This window comes from Thamnophis elegans, chromosome Z (genome assembly GCF_009769535.1).
Source record: "Thamnophis elegans isolate rThaEle1 chromosome Z, rThaEle1.pri, whole genome shotgun sequence".
In the NCBI taxonomy this organism is placed as follows: Eukaryota; Metazoa; Chordata; class Lepidosauria; order Squamata; family Colubridae; genus Thamnophis; species Thamnophis elegans.
In genome coordinates this window covers 120,318,492-120,332,852 of record NC_045558.1, presented here as the reverse complement: position 1 = coordinate 120,332,852, position 14,361 = coordinate 120,318,492, and the positions used below count along the sequence as shown (strand labels likewise).

Sequence of the window (14,361 nt, the reverse complement as noted above, 5' to 3'; positions counted from 1 at the left end):
AGGCCATCAAATGCTTCAGTTTCACTGCAGTAGAGGTAGTCCTCGGCTTACAACTATTTGTTTAAAATTACAATGGCACTGAAAAGGCTCACGCTTCTGACCATCATCACATCTCCACAATCACAGGAATCAAAATTTGGGTACTTGGCATCGGGCATGTATTTATGACAATTGCAGCACCCCAGGGTCATATCTGAGGCCTTCCCAGCTGGCTTCAGACAAGCAAAGTCAGTAAGAGAAGCTAGATTTGCTTAATGACCGCATGATTCACTTGACGACTGCAGTGACTTGCTTATCAAAGAAAATGTTATAAAATCATGCATGACTCAGTTAACAACTTTACTTAGCAACAGGAATTCTGAACCCGATTCTGGTGGTAAATCAAGGCCTTTCTGTATGGTACTACCTTTTGAAAGGATGATATAACAGACTTTCTTCTTCCATTTTCTTTTCACATTTCTTTACCTCATTTGCAATCAACCAACCTGACTGTTACTGTGACCCATCTGTAAAACGACATTAATAGCCAGCATTAACTTGGCTATTGTATTAAACCACAGTCTAGGTTTGCATTCTAAACTCACCAAAATGATCTGGGTTCACCCAGAGGGCAAAGCGACACGCAACTATATAGGCTAACTCTATTAAGATGTTGTGTGAATGGACCTGCTAACTCTATTAAGATGTTGTGTGAATGGACCTGCTAACTCTATTAAGATGTTGTGTGAATGGACCTGCTAAGGCTGTTTTGATTTGGTGAAGGGTGTGGGTGAACATATCCATAGAATACAGCAGTATCACAGGATTTATTTTGAGTAAATTGGGAGTTAATTAGGAGCTTAAAGAATTTTGAACCTGGAACTGGTTGCAGGGATTAGATCACCTCAAGGCCTCAGACAAACACACACACACGTACACAAATATTTTAAAATATTCCTTGACACTTCTCTCTCACCAAGTGGAAGAAAGAGGTCTTTTGAAGAAGGAATGTCGGTGCAGAGGTGGGGGTTAGATTCCAGGAGAAAAAATGTGTATAAACTAACATCAAATTCTGCAGGCACTACCTTAATCCATCAAAGTGTCAGAGAAAAGGACATGACTAGGAAACAGTTTCATTTGACAAAAGCATACGGAGATGGGCCTTGAACCCTCAGCCTCAGAAGGTGAAAGGGGCCTTAGATAAGTTGAGAAGTACACATGCAGGTCTTTGCATTAAACCTACTTTGCAGATCCATTTTTAAGCCTAGGGGTGTCATTTGGATAACATACTCACCTTAGTTCATTATTTGTGATTTACAAATAGTCCTCCACTTAATTGAGACTGGAGAATTCAATGTTAAGCGATGCTACCATTAAGTGAGACATCACATGACTGCAATCTTTTTTCCACATGGTCATTAAGTGAGACATCGTGTGACTGACTCAAAGCCTTGTGCTGGTTTCCACGTTGCTTGTTGGAAGCCAGCTGAGAAGGTTGCAATAAAGACCCTGGGACTTTGCAACCATCATAAATACCGAACCACAATAAGATGACCACAGGGTGCCACGATGGTCATAAGTGCAAGAACCGGTTGCAAGTCACTTTTTCAATGCCCTTGTAACTTTAAGCGGTCGCTAAAGGAATAGTCGTAAGTTGAGAACTACCTGTATTTTGTTTCACAAACTCACCCCTCAATGTAGCATGTGAAATCAGAGCGGATTCACTCATGTTCATTCAGAATAAGCATCTCTGGAGCAAATGTAGCCAACGAACCCAGAGCTGCAGAAGTGGGAGCATTGAAAGCGAATGTCCACAGTCTTACCTCTATGAAGATTCTCAGTTATCCAGGTCACGGCTGTCTCAAAAGTGCTTTTTCAAAAGGCCACTGGACTTTCTTTATTTTTGCTTGAAGACGTTTCGCTTCTCATCCATGGAGCTTGTTCAGTTCTTCAGAACTGAGGAAGTTTCTTGGATGAGAAGTAAAACGGTTTCAAGCAAAAACAAAGAAAAAGCTCCTTCGATGACAGGCAAAATGGCTTCAAGCAAAAATAAAGGAAGTCCAGTTGCCTTTTGAAAAAGCAACTTTGGGTCAATAATCTTAGAAATCTGCCCCCAGCCTCAAGCTGCCCCCAGCCTCAATCTCTCCCTAAGTTTCTGGATAGCTCCTTATTTGTGAAGTCTCTGGCTTTAAGGGTTCATGTTATGCCTAGAGAACCAGCCAAAAGTGAGTTAGTAGAGTCCAGAATAGTAAAATAAATAAATGAATGGAATATCTTCAAGGTACTAATCAGGATAGAGTTTTAAAATGTTTTCCAACTTTTAAAAGGAAGGGATAACCGTCACAGAGGTAGACATTCCTTCATTCTTTTTCTCACACACTTCAAAGTCTAACTCTCAGGGAAACAGGAGGCTGCCCCTTGTTCCCTGCTGAATCAGAAAAACAGATTTCCCTATAAAAGAAATGAGCAAGAATTTACAAGTAAATTTCACACTCTCAAGAATTCAGAAATGGAAGTTTCCCATCACTCTACAAATGTTAATCAGCTTACCAGTACAAGAAAGTCTGCGTCACACCCAACAATAGCTTCATGAATAGTCCAAATCTATGAGTCATTACCACTGACTGTCTCTCCTGTGGTTTATACAGAGATGGTAGTCCCATATATACAGGTGATGTTTTGGAAAAGTTGGTTTCCAGCCACTGGCTTTCTAACAGCCATCCTTGGCCTCTCTCTCTCTCTCTCTCTCTCTTTTTCTTTGCAGACGGTGTGTGTCAGATTGTAGTGATGCTACTGAGTCTGTATGAAGGACTCTGGGCTGCACCAAACCCCAGACTAAAGCCCACAGACCCCCGGATGGAGTTTGATTCTATTATTGCCTTGACCAGAAACCTGCTAACTGATACCAAGACCCTCTCCAATCACTTTGTAAGTCCAGAAGCCTTCCCTATTAGAGTCCATTGGATATGATGATGATGATGATGATGATGATGCAAAGAAGCAGAAAAAAAACCCCAGTAGATCTTGTACTCAAGTCATGCAAGATTCCATAAATTGATTATAAACCAACACAGTGGCCAAAATGATTCACTGGAACATCTCTAAAATGTACCAATTATGAAAAATTGATGGGAACATACATTTGAAAAAGTAGTAAAAATGAACAGGTTAAAATATTGTGGATCTCCTGATATAGACTGATAATCTTGGGTCATAACACACCAGATTAAATATAACTGGTTCAGAAGAAGAAAGCATGGCTAATTGATGTGGCAGTTCCAGGGAATATTAGAATAGAAGACAAAGAAGACTGGAAAGTATCAAGATCTCAAAATGGAAACTGAAAGAATATGGTATAAACTGGCTGTGATGGTCCCAGTGGTTATCAGCGCACTGGATGCCATATCAAATAAATCTTGAATGGTGCTTAGACAATATGCAGGTTGACAAAATGTCCACCTGTCAATTGCAAAAAGGCCACACAGCTTGGATCTGCATACATACTATGCTGATACATTATGTACATCCTAAATTCTGGGGAAGAATTCAATGTGTATGAAGGCCAACACCAGTAAAGAAGTGGCAGTTGTGACTTCGCATTGTTGTGGAGAGATAACAATAATAACAATGGAAGAAGCCTTTATAAATATATAAAAATCAAGATAGTGGGCATTGCCATACCGGGAGACAGCAGAAGAGAAGAGAAAGAACTTGAGGCAATCACGAAATACAAATCCTGAAAATGGGAGCACAGTAGAACAACCATGACAAAAGAAAGCAAAAGTAGTACCAATACAAAAGGCACCTTTTGCAATCCCAAAACATCTGGCGCACCACTTGAACACCATCGGCATTGATAAATTCACCATCAGCCAATTTGCAAATGGCGGCATTGCGTGGAACAGCTTCCATCCTGCGATGATTCTGCAAACACCACCAAATAACATCTGCCAATCCCAGCTCTTTGGGAAGGCCTCAATAGGTAGATGAAAATACCAAATTCAGTGTAAACATCTGGCTGATTGCCCAACCAAGCATAAGAAAGAATGTTGCCTTCTATAAAGGCAGGAAATTGTTCACAGAGCAATAGAAAGGTAGACAGTTTGTTAAGACATGGTAGTTTTTCCTCAATCTTAGCAACTTAAAGGGTTGAGAAATCCTGAGGTATAGAAAGACCGCAGAGAGTTTGTCTTTCCATATTTGCTTCGGTGTGACAAACACCCTGTGCCTACGTGTGTGCTTGTGCGTGCACACAACGAAACCCAGAGCAGGCTGCGTAATTCTTGGGTCACATGATCAGGGAGAGGAATGGCTTAGAATGAAGCAGTTGGCAGCATTCTGAGCCACTGCCCAGCTGCCTCTTATACAGAAATATTTTTTGATTGTTTTTCTCCACTGCCTGCAGTCTTATTCAGCCCATTTTTTAGCTCAATCTTTCTTTTGCTGGCTTTTCCCATCATTCCAAATTTGGTGACATTCTCTTCATTTTCCAGAGACTTGTTCTACTGATGGACCAGCAGGCAGATGTGTTGGGAAGAATAAGCAGAAAACACCTCTTAGCCTCTAATAAAAATCAGTTATCTTAGATTTGGAGGATATTTAGGTTATTGTTTAGATTATGCTAAGTTAGTCCTCCTTTTAAAAGTAGGGCCTGCTTGTCTTGCCTTCATTGGTTTCATAGTTTTTTCTCTTTGTGTTCCCTATACAGAAGAAACATTTCCCAGCCGATGGTGAACACAAGCTTGAAACGTTACCAGTTTTATCCATGAATGCTGTAGAACTTGCCAACATCCAGGTAAAAACAGCTACCTTTTTTTTCTTGGTGCCCGTTTAAGATTCTTCATGGCATAATAGTTTATTTCCAGAAGCTGGTCTTTCCCAGTTTGATGCCCTCTGAGTGTACTGGATGGAGTAATGTAGTCCAAAATATCTAGAAAGCATCAGTTTGGGAAAGGGTCATCTTGTGTCTGATTGGAATATAAGAATTTCAATGAGAATACTGACTTTCTCACTATGCTCCCCTCCAGATAGGCCGAATAATCGTTCTGGTTATGTTCCAAGTTGGTGGGAATTGTATTCCAACATAATTTGGAGGACAACAAGCTCTGGAAAGCACTTGTAGGAAATCCAGCTAGTGGTGATTTCAGATGTTTCACAGCAGCCTTCTCTAACTATACCAGAGGTGTCAAACTGAAAGCCTGCAGGCCAGATCTGTCCCGCGGGATGCTTAGATCTGGCATGCAGGGCCGCCCGCCTGGAAATAGTGAAGGATTGGCCTGCAATGCTTCTGCCAGTGAAAATGGAGCTCCATGTGGGGCCCTCCCAAGCTCTGTTTTTGCTGGCAGAAGGTTGCAGGAGGCCATGGCCGCAGAAAATTGAACTTGGGAGCCCATTTTCGCTGGAAGATCACTCGGGCCACCACAGACGTCCCTGACATGAGTGACTTCGAGCTGGCCACACCTACCCTAGCCATGCCTACACTCCCCCCTCCAAGGTTAAACACAACCTTGATGAGGCCCTCCATGAAATAGAGTTTAACACCCCTGAACTAGACACTGTTCAGATATATGAACTTCCAGACTTCCTCAAACAGCATAGCTATTGCTGAGAATTTTGGGAGTTGAACCAGGCTGGGAGAGGCTGCTTCATGATCATTCCATTTTTCTTTTTCTTTTGGTGACTTTTCCTTAAGAGAACTTGCCTGTTTTCTCTGGAGATTCAAATCAAACCAGTTGCTGTCTCATGTCCCTAACATCTCAGTTTCTCTGTTGCGAGGCAAAAATGGGGCAGCATCATCATTCTCCTTCATAACTTCTGTATGGTTTTATCTTCCTCCAGGTTTCTGCAGGTCTAACCCGGTTTGCCTCCGATTTTCAAAGCTACCAACGGCATTTTGAGTGGCTGAAGAAGGCAGGGACATGGCTGCGGCCCATGGAACATGATATTGGCACAGTGCATACTCGGCTTGAACGTCTCCTTAAAAGACTGGAACATATGGTAAAGTTGGAATGAGTGGGCTCAGTACAATAATATCTGTGCTGCAAACCTTGAGGCAGTCACCAGGTGGCAGCAAAGTATTCTGATTTTTCTCTGTCTCTTTGCTGCCATCCAGTGATTTCCTGAATCTTTGCACTCCAGATGTAGTAGCTCTAAATTAGCAGATCATACAGCTGTATGATGATGATTGGGACAGTTGTCTAAATTGAGTTCGTTATTCCTCCTGCGGACAATTTATCTCACACTTGTTCTTTTCCTCTCCAGATGACGAAGCTCAATATCACACGACCCAATGATGCTTTCCCAACCCTCCCGACCCATGGGACCCACTGGTCTGTTGTCCAGGCTGGACATGCCATTGTCCATTCATTTCACCTTTATTTAGACTGGGCAGCACGAGTGCTGGTCTTGATCCGGAACAAGTTGTGAAAAACCAAGAAACAAAACTGTCCAGGATGTTTTGGAGATGTTCTTCGTAGACCAGGAACTCTTATCTGCGTATCCCCTATGGAGGAGGGCTCAAAGAAGGAAGGAAAAGCAATGAGACTAGATTCCTCTTTTAGTAGGTGCAGTGGAGTGGGAAGAGAGAAGATTTGCCTACCCACTCATAACTTTTCCACATTGTGGGGATGTTGTGGAACAAGAGTCAGCTTTTTCGATTCCCTCAGAATGATCATCTTATCTTCTCCCTGCAGGCCTGGAAAAATAATTGGGGAAAGCATGCTACTCCTTCTTTCAAGGAAAATTTTAAACCCTCCTGCTCTCCATTGATAGAATATAACTCATTCGGACATGTGCATCGAACTGTGTCGAGTAGAGGGGAACCCATCTTGGAGGATATCCTTTATGAATCCTTGCAGTATTATCCATACTGGTGATGGAATCCCTGTTTCAGACACAACTTTGGGGCCCTTATTGATCTCGCCTGCAGGGACACAATCTATGTTTCCCTCCCAGTTTATGCTGCAGAGAGTGAGGTGGGGAGGTGCCGTATGTGTAGGCTGATCTGTACTCTGGTCCCCTTCTGATGTGCAGGCCCATGTTGGTTGGGATTTGTGGAAGTTCTAAACTCAACATAAGCGGAGGGCATGAGGTTAGGGGTAGTTTGCCCATGGAAACTTACTGCTATCCTGCTAATTGAGAATAGCAGTAGCACTTAGCTCTATATACCGTTTATTAGGGCTTTACAGCACACTCTAAGCCAGAGTCTCCAACCTTTCTGGCAGTGGGGTACAGGGGATATAGTTTCATGTGAGCTATCAGCAAGCACATCCATTTGCATGAACGGTGGGCACATATCCTCACCGCTTGTGCAAATGAAGCATGCACGCACACTCACCTGCTGCTTGCCCAAGTGGGGATGCGTATGGCTCACACTCTCGTCCACCATGTCCATGGTCCAGTTCTGTATGGCTCACAGCCCAGTAGTATGTCACGGCCAGGGGATTGGGGACCTCTGTTCTGAGTGCAGAGCTTACAGAGTTAGCATGTTGCCCCCAACAATCTGGTTCCTCATTTTACCAACCTTGGAAGCCTGAGTCAACTTTGAACCAGTCAGGATCGAACTCCAGACAGTGGACAGAATCAGCCTGCAATACTGCATTCTAACCACTGCACCACCATGGCATAAAGGCATATTGGGTGCCTCAAAAGAGATTCAGAAACATAAAGGAAAGAAAGGTATATCTTGGAGTGGGGAAGCACACCCTTTTGGGGGAGGCTGGACCTTCTCAACCTTTCACTCTCATTTCAGTAACAAATTCCCTACTGATTTGTATGTATCCATTGATACAGGATATCCAATGCAGGTCAAAACCTGCAGCCATAATCAACAGAGAATTAATAACTTCAGCCTGTTGTTAGTTAGCATTTTGATCCTATTAACCTTAAAATAATGCTCCTCGCACAAAATTAATAGAGCAGCTGCAAGGTTGTTGGCAAGCTATTTTTTGAGAGGGGAGGACTAATTTACAAATGTAAATCCATTAAGGAAAAGCACAAGATTGAGAGACAGAGCACAACAGATTGCTCTGTTTCTCTCAAACATGTATTTACCAAAAGAAAATATATATTTTTTTCCTTTAGAAAAGCAACTATACCATTACTCATATGCACATTTATGGGGATTCAATTAACCGGACAAGCAATTAAAGTTGAAAGAGTTCAGCAGATCAGGAAAAAAAAAACTTTTTTTAGGCATTTGGGTCATTTTTTCTCCTAATGAGATATTTGCTTAGAAGTATATAAAATTCAATCTCAGAGTTTTCTCTTTTTGTTCTAAAAATACCCTGTACACATAAATATGCAGTTCTTCTTTTGTTACTTCAAAGGAATTTACCTGAGAATGAGGAATGTGAAGTTGAGGTTATAGGAAATTATGTTCCAGTTTCCCAATAAAAAACCTGGATAAATAAGAGAATTCCTGCTTTCCTTTAGCAGCAGCGCACCCTGCTGGATGAATTGTGTTTCTGTTAGGCTAGTCAGCATCAGAAAGTTAACTGGGCAAAAAGTCTAAATAAGACTGCTTCAAATTCGGAAGAGTTTTAAAAATCGCAATAATATATCACACTACACAGTTGAATTCAAACAGGATCATGCAACCCAGAAATAAGAACAGACGTCTAATCCTTCCTTCCAGAATAATAATATTTTTTAAATAGGGTTTTCTTGTTAAATATTCTTTAATGCAAGAATAGGCACCTGTGGCCTCCAAATATTGCTGGATTCCAACTGCCATCATTTCCTGGACAGTATGGCCACTGATCAGGTATAATAGTAGTTGTTCTCCATCAACATTTGGCTCCCTATTTCTGTATGAAATTGTTATTAACCCTTCTCTTTTTCCAATAACCCTCTACTTCATAATCCCTAATATTTATAAAGCCGTTAGAATTCATCCTTGTAAGTTATTATTTTTTATTTATCAGTTCCAAGCCTGGGTCATTTTATTAATTATTGTTTTTGTCATTGTGGTAATTATTATATTAATATTATTAATAATGTTATTTTATTTTGAGTATTTTCCAAGTATTTATTGACCTGCCTCTCTCTCTTTTTTTCCCTCCAAATTTTCCTTTTTGTAATTAAAAAAATGATTCTTTTTCAAACGATGGGGAAAATTGCATTTGAAATAAAACTTCACAAAGGTCTAAATGAATGAGTCTTGTCTTTACTGTATGTGGAAGGAGTGAGCAAGTTTCAGTTATTAGAAATGTAATTGATTTGTTTAAAATAATGGATGTACAGGCAGCCTTTGACTTCAATCAGGGACCATTTCAATGGCACTGGAAAAAGTGACCTATGACCATCATTCACACTTAGAAGTATTGCTTAGAAGTATTTTGGTTGTGCTGATGACAGTTTCTCCAAGCTCTTTAGCACAAAGGAAATCAGCTTTAGACATCACTGGCCTATCTGCCCTCCGCCCCCTCAATCCTTCTAGCCTCCTTTTCTTTAACAACCCAGGTTTATTCAGATGGTGTCAGACTCAAGATACGCATGGGTGCTGGGAATTTTTTTAAAAAAAATCTATGAATGAGGAAAGATGGACAGACAGATGGACAGGCAATCTTTGTCACTGCTGTGTTGGTCACTAAAAAGCTATTGAAGTATGTTTCAAGTAATACTTTAGGATTTAATTCTAAAAAGGAAGGAAGGAAGGAAAGAAAGAGAAAAGAAAGAGAAAAAGAAAGAGGAATTACACACCAAGTTAATTTTTCTCTTTTCATCCTGTTTGATCCACATGGAAAAAACATCAGCAGCCAAGAAATATCTCCCTTTCTATATTTTCAAATTAATCATTTTTCATTCAGATATATAGGTGTTTCATCCAGATATAAAGGTGTTTTTTTCAGCAAAGTAAAGTTATATTCCTAACAGTAACTGCACAAAGGCAGAGGTATATTTCAGTAGACATGATCACAGTTACTGTATACAGATAGCCCTCGACTTAAAAGTTCACTTAGTGACCATTTGAAGCTACAATGGCACTGAAAACAATAACCTATGACCATTTTTCACACTTATAACCATTGCAGCATCCCAATGATAACATGATCAAAATTCAGACACTTGGCAAACCGGCATATATTTATGACAGTTACAGTATCTCAGGGCCATGTGATCTCCTTTTGCGACCCCCCTGAATCAAGATCACGTGAAGTGTTAATACCACTTTATAATTCCTTGGTAAGACCACCCTTGGAATACTGTATCCAGTTTTGGTCTCCATGATGTAAAAAAGTTGTTGAGACTCTGGAAAGAATGCAGAGAAAAGCAACGAAGATTATTAAGGGACGGTTGCTGGAACTGGATATATCTAGCTTATGAAAAGAAGGACTAAGGGTGACATGATAGCAGTGTTCCAATATCTCAGGGAAGAAGAGGGAGTCAAACTATTCTCCAAAGCACCTGAGGATAGGATAAGAAGCAATGGGTGGAAACTAATCAAGGAGAGAAGCAATTTAGAATTGAGAAATTTCCTGACCTTTAGAACAATTAATCAGTGGAACAGCTTGCCTCCAGAAGTTGTGAATACTCCAACACTGGAAGTTTTAAAGAAGAGATTAGATAACCATTTGTCTGAAGTGGTATAGGGTTTCCTGCCTAAGAGGGGGTTGGACTAGAAGACCTCCAAGATCCCTTCCAACTCTGTTATTCTATTCTATTCTAAGCAAATCCAATGGGGAGGTCAGATTCACTTAGCCACCATGACACTAACTTAACAACTGCAGTGATACACTTAACAACATACATTTTGGGCTCAATTTGTGATCATAAGTTGAGCCTCCCTGCAGACAATGGATAGAATAGCAGCAAGTTCATGACCAAGATATCTGGGTCAGGGGTGGGTTCCTGTCAGCATTACTGCTGGTCCGGTGCGCAAAATGTTTTGCATGTGCACAATGTTAGAAAAGGGGGGGGGTTAAATGTTTGCAATGAAGATAGTTCTGCATATGCGCAGAACCGAAAATCAAGATGGCAGCCTTGCTGATAGAACCGGTTTGGGTGCGTGGCAGGCCGAGTTACTATCTACTCAGTGAACTGGTCTGAACTGGTAGGAACCCACCTCTGATCTGGGTCACTTCCAATGCTTACAGCCTTTTTCTACTTGCTTTAACATGGGCCTCCCCCCCCCCCCCGCCACTCCCCATATCCCTGTGATGTCCCTTCATCTTCTCTCTAGCCTGGGGAGACAGGCTAATTCATCCTTAACTAGAACACAGTTAAAAGTAGCACTTTCCCCTCTTATTTTGATTTTTCTTGACTGAAACTTGGAAGTGAGTAACATCTGTTAGGCATTCCCATCCATTATCTTGAAGTTGAGATTGCAATGAAAGGGACAGAGGCAACAGAGGATGAAGCGAGATGGTCCAGGTACAATAGTGGCCAAAATTGTGGAAACCTTTCGGGAAAAGTGTATTTTTGATGTTTGATGGCTATTAACACCACTTTTCTTTGGAGTAGTACCATAAAATGATACATCAATGGAAAGATAATTCAATCAAGAATTTAATGCAGCAAGGTTTGTTCAGTTATCTGTATTCTATGAAACGTTATAGCCAAATAACCAGAAAAAAGAAGCACAACTTTTGCTTAGGATGATATCCGGTAGCTTTCCTTCATCTGATTGTAGCCAATGAGCATGAGTGTTTAGAGAGCCAATCAGGTATCTTTTTGTTTTGGCAATGAGCCAATCAGATCACAGTAGAATTCAGTTATTGATGTCATGTATTGAAGCTGAGAGGAGGACATTTGTCAGTGTGTTATGTGTGATCGCGCTCTTAGAGAACTGGATGAATACAAACACTGCCTATACCCATTATACTCCAGCTGCTTGCAGGTAGCCCTCGCCTGACAAGATTTCATTTAGTGACCATTCAAAGTTACACCAGCACTGAAAAAAGTGACTTACGATCATTTTTCACACTTGCAACCACTGCATCATCCTGATGGCCATGTGATCAAAATTCAGATGTTTGGCAACTGACTCATATTTATGTAATTGACAAGCAAAGTCAATGACGAAACCAGATTCACTTAACAGTCATACTAACTTAACAACTGCGAAGATTCACTTAACAACTATGGCAAGAAAGGTTGTAAAAAGGTTCAAAACTCACTTCACAAATGTCTCAGTTAGCAACAGGAATTTTGGGCACAATTTGTGGTCGTAAGTCAAAGACTACCTGTATATGGGGTGTTATCTAAAGTGGAGGACAACCGGGTTTGACCAGATCCTGGTTTATTATGATCGGATAATAAAGATCAGGCTCAGTTCTGGCATCCCTTGCCAGCCGCTTCCCCTATGTGCCCTGTCCTTGATCCTTCATCATTTATTGTGGCAACCTCGATGGACAGGCCATTCTCTTGGCTTGAGTGAGAAACTTCAGAAAGTATTTTGCAGGAACATTGCTGGGACACTGATGGGTCTAACTTGTATTTTTCCAAATGGAATGGCAGAGAAACATCTCCATTTGGTTCCTCCTAAGTAGTTAGCGCATCCTTGGCAGCCATGGTAGGGGAAGCAGGAGGCGCATGGATTTTCAATTTGCAAAGGCAAGACAGGCAATCAATCTGCCATACAATGAAAGACCTTTGATCTGGAGAAACCTCAATCAAATGGACCCATTCCTAAATTAAATGCCGACTATGAACTATTTACTACAATTTTAGCAAAGTGCGTTTCTGAAATAATACATACAAACTGAATTAGTTACATTCCTAAGAGGAAAATGAAGGGCAACAGTAGATTTATATAATAAATGGACTACAGTAGAATATGTCAACAATAAAAAATAGAAGGAGCAGCAATATTTTTCAGTGCAGAAAACTTGGAGTTACTTTTCTTATTAGCATTTTTAAACAACATGCATCCAGGAATAGGATTTCAAATTTGGGTGGAGGGAATATGAACTGCAAACAGCAAAGAGGACACTAAATGGAACACTTTGCACAATTTTTTCAAGATGTAAAAACATCAGGCAAACGTGTCCTCTTTCTCCCTCTATTTCTAATTACTTTAGATGTTTTGATGGATATGATTTAGTGAAATAGATAAATATTTGGGATTAAAATTCAGGGAAAGCAACATGTTGAAGTAATGTACTACTGACCATTATGCACTATCAGGGAGCTGATATAATGGTATGTGAGAATGACCTGATATTCTGATATTGTAACTTACAAGAAAGTTAGTATTAATGCTAATGGTTGGAGCTTCTTGACTGCACTACCTCAAAGGGTTGGCATCTGAAGAGATCAAAGACTTACATGAATTCTCTGGATTTAAATGCAGTGAAAATAAAACAAAAATAGTAATAAGAATGTAACCTCAGAAGAAGATGGTGGAAAAAGAATCCCAATTATTTTGTGAAAAGTTGTAAAAGGACAAAAAAAAATCCAGTGAAGTATTTGGATCTTTATTTGACAAGATGTAATATATATATATATATATATATATATATATATATATATATATATATATATATATATATATATATATATATATATATATATATATATATATATATATATCAGAATAATTATAATAAATCGTGGAAAGAGATTTTAAAGAAAGAGCTAGTAAGATTTAAAAAAACCTAAAACATGGTCATCTAATACTTAAAAAATTGCAAGCTTCAAAAGATAGGGGTGGTTAAATTATATTGTTATGCCAGCATAACAATATAATGTATCTATCATGGATAAGATAATGGATTAAATTGTAGATTGTCAAATATAGAAGGAGCTAGCTTAACTCATGGACTTCAAAGATACTTGTGGTATAAAGAAATAAAAGAAAATAATTGAAAGCACATACTAAAAAACAAGATTTGATTTTAAAAAATACAGAATCTATTAAAATGAGAATAAGTCTGCCAACTTCGCTTTTAGCTTCACCATCAAATGTCTTTTACTTCAGGGACGAATATTTAATTTAATACTTGATTTTTTAAGATTTAATCACATACAGCAATATGGTACATCCAGTTTCTAGAAATAGTCTAAAACACATCAAGAACTGCTTAATGAAGGTAGGAATTTATTATGGCTGAAATACTTACAAATTGTTAGAAGATTATAAGTGATTTCAAAAAAGGAAGAACTTTGAGAATGACAGAGTTTGAAAGACTTACACAAAATCAAGATTACCTATAAGACACTTATATAAATTGTTATTGAAATATGACATGAAGATACAACAAATAAAACGTTTACGATAAAGTTAATGCACAACAGCAAAGAAATAATCACAGTACAACAATTAGAAGAGTCATGGGATGGGGATTAATACAATTTACTCCAAGTTATAATTTAAGGAAAGATCAGTATAAAATATTTTACAGATGGTACATAACCCTGTCAATACCAAGATAGGCAAAT

The 14,361-nt window shown here is 39.5% G+C and overlaps 1 protein-coding gene across 1 annotated transcript; it reads left to right on the top strand.

Moving 5' to 3' along the window:
• Positions 1-1,135: 1,135 nt before the first annotated feature.
• IL11 (interleukin 11) lies at positions 1,136-6,405 on the top strand. The gene is made up of 5 exons (XM_032236263.1): positions 1,136-1,163; positions 2,744-2,907; positions 4,688-4,774; positions 5,818-5,976; positions 6,241-6,405. The coding sequence occupies exons 1-5, from the start codon at positions 1,136-1,138 to the stop codon at positions 6,403-6,405; spliced, it is 603 nt and encodes a 200-aa protein (XP_032092154.1).
• The last annotated feature ends 7,956 nt before the right edge of the window (positions 6,406-14,361 follow it).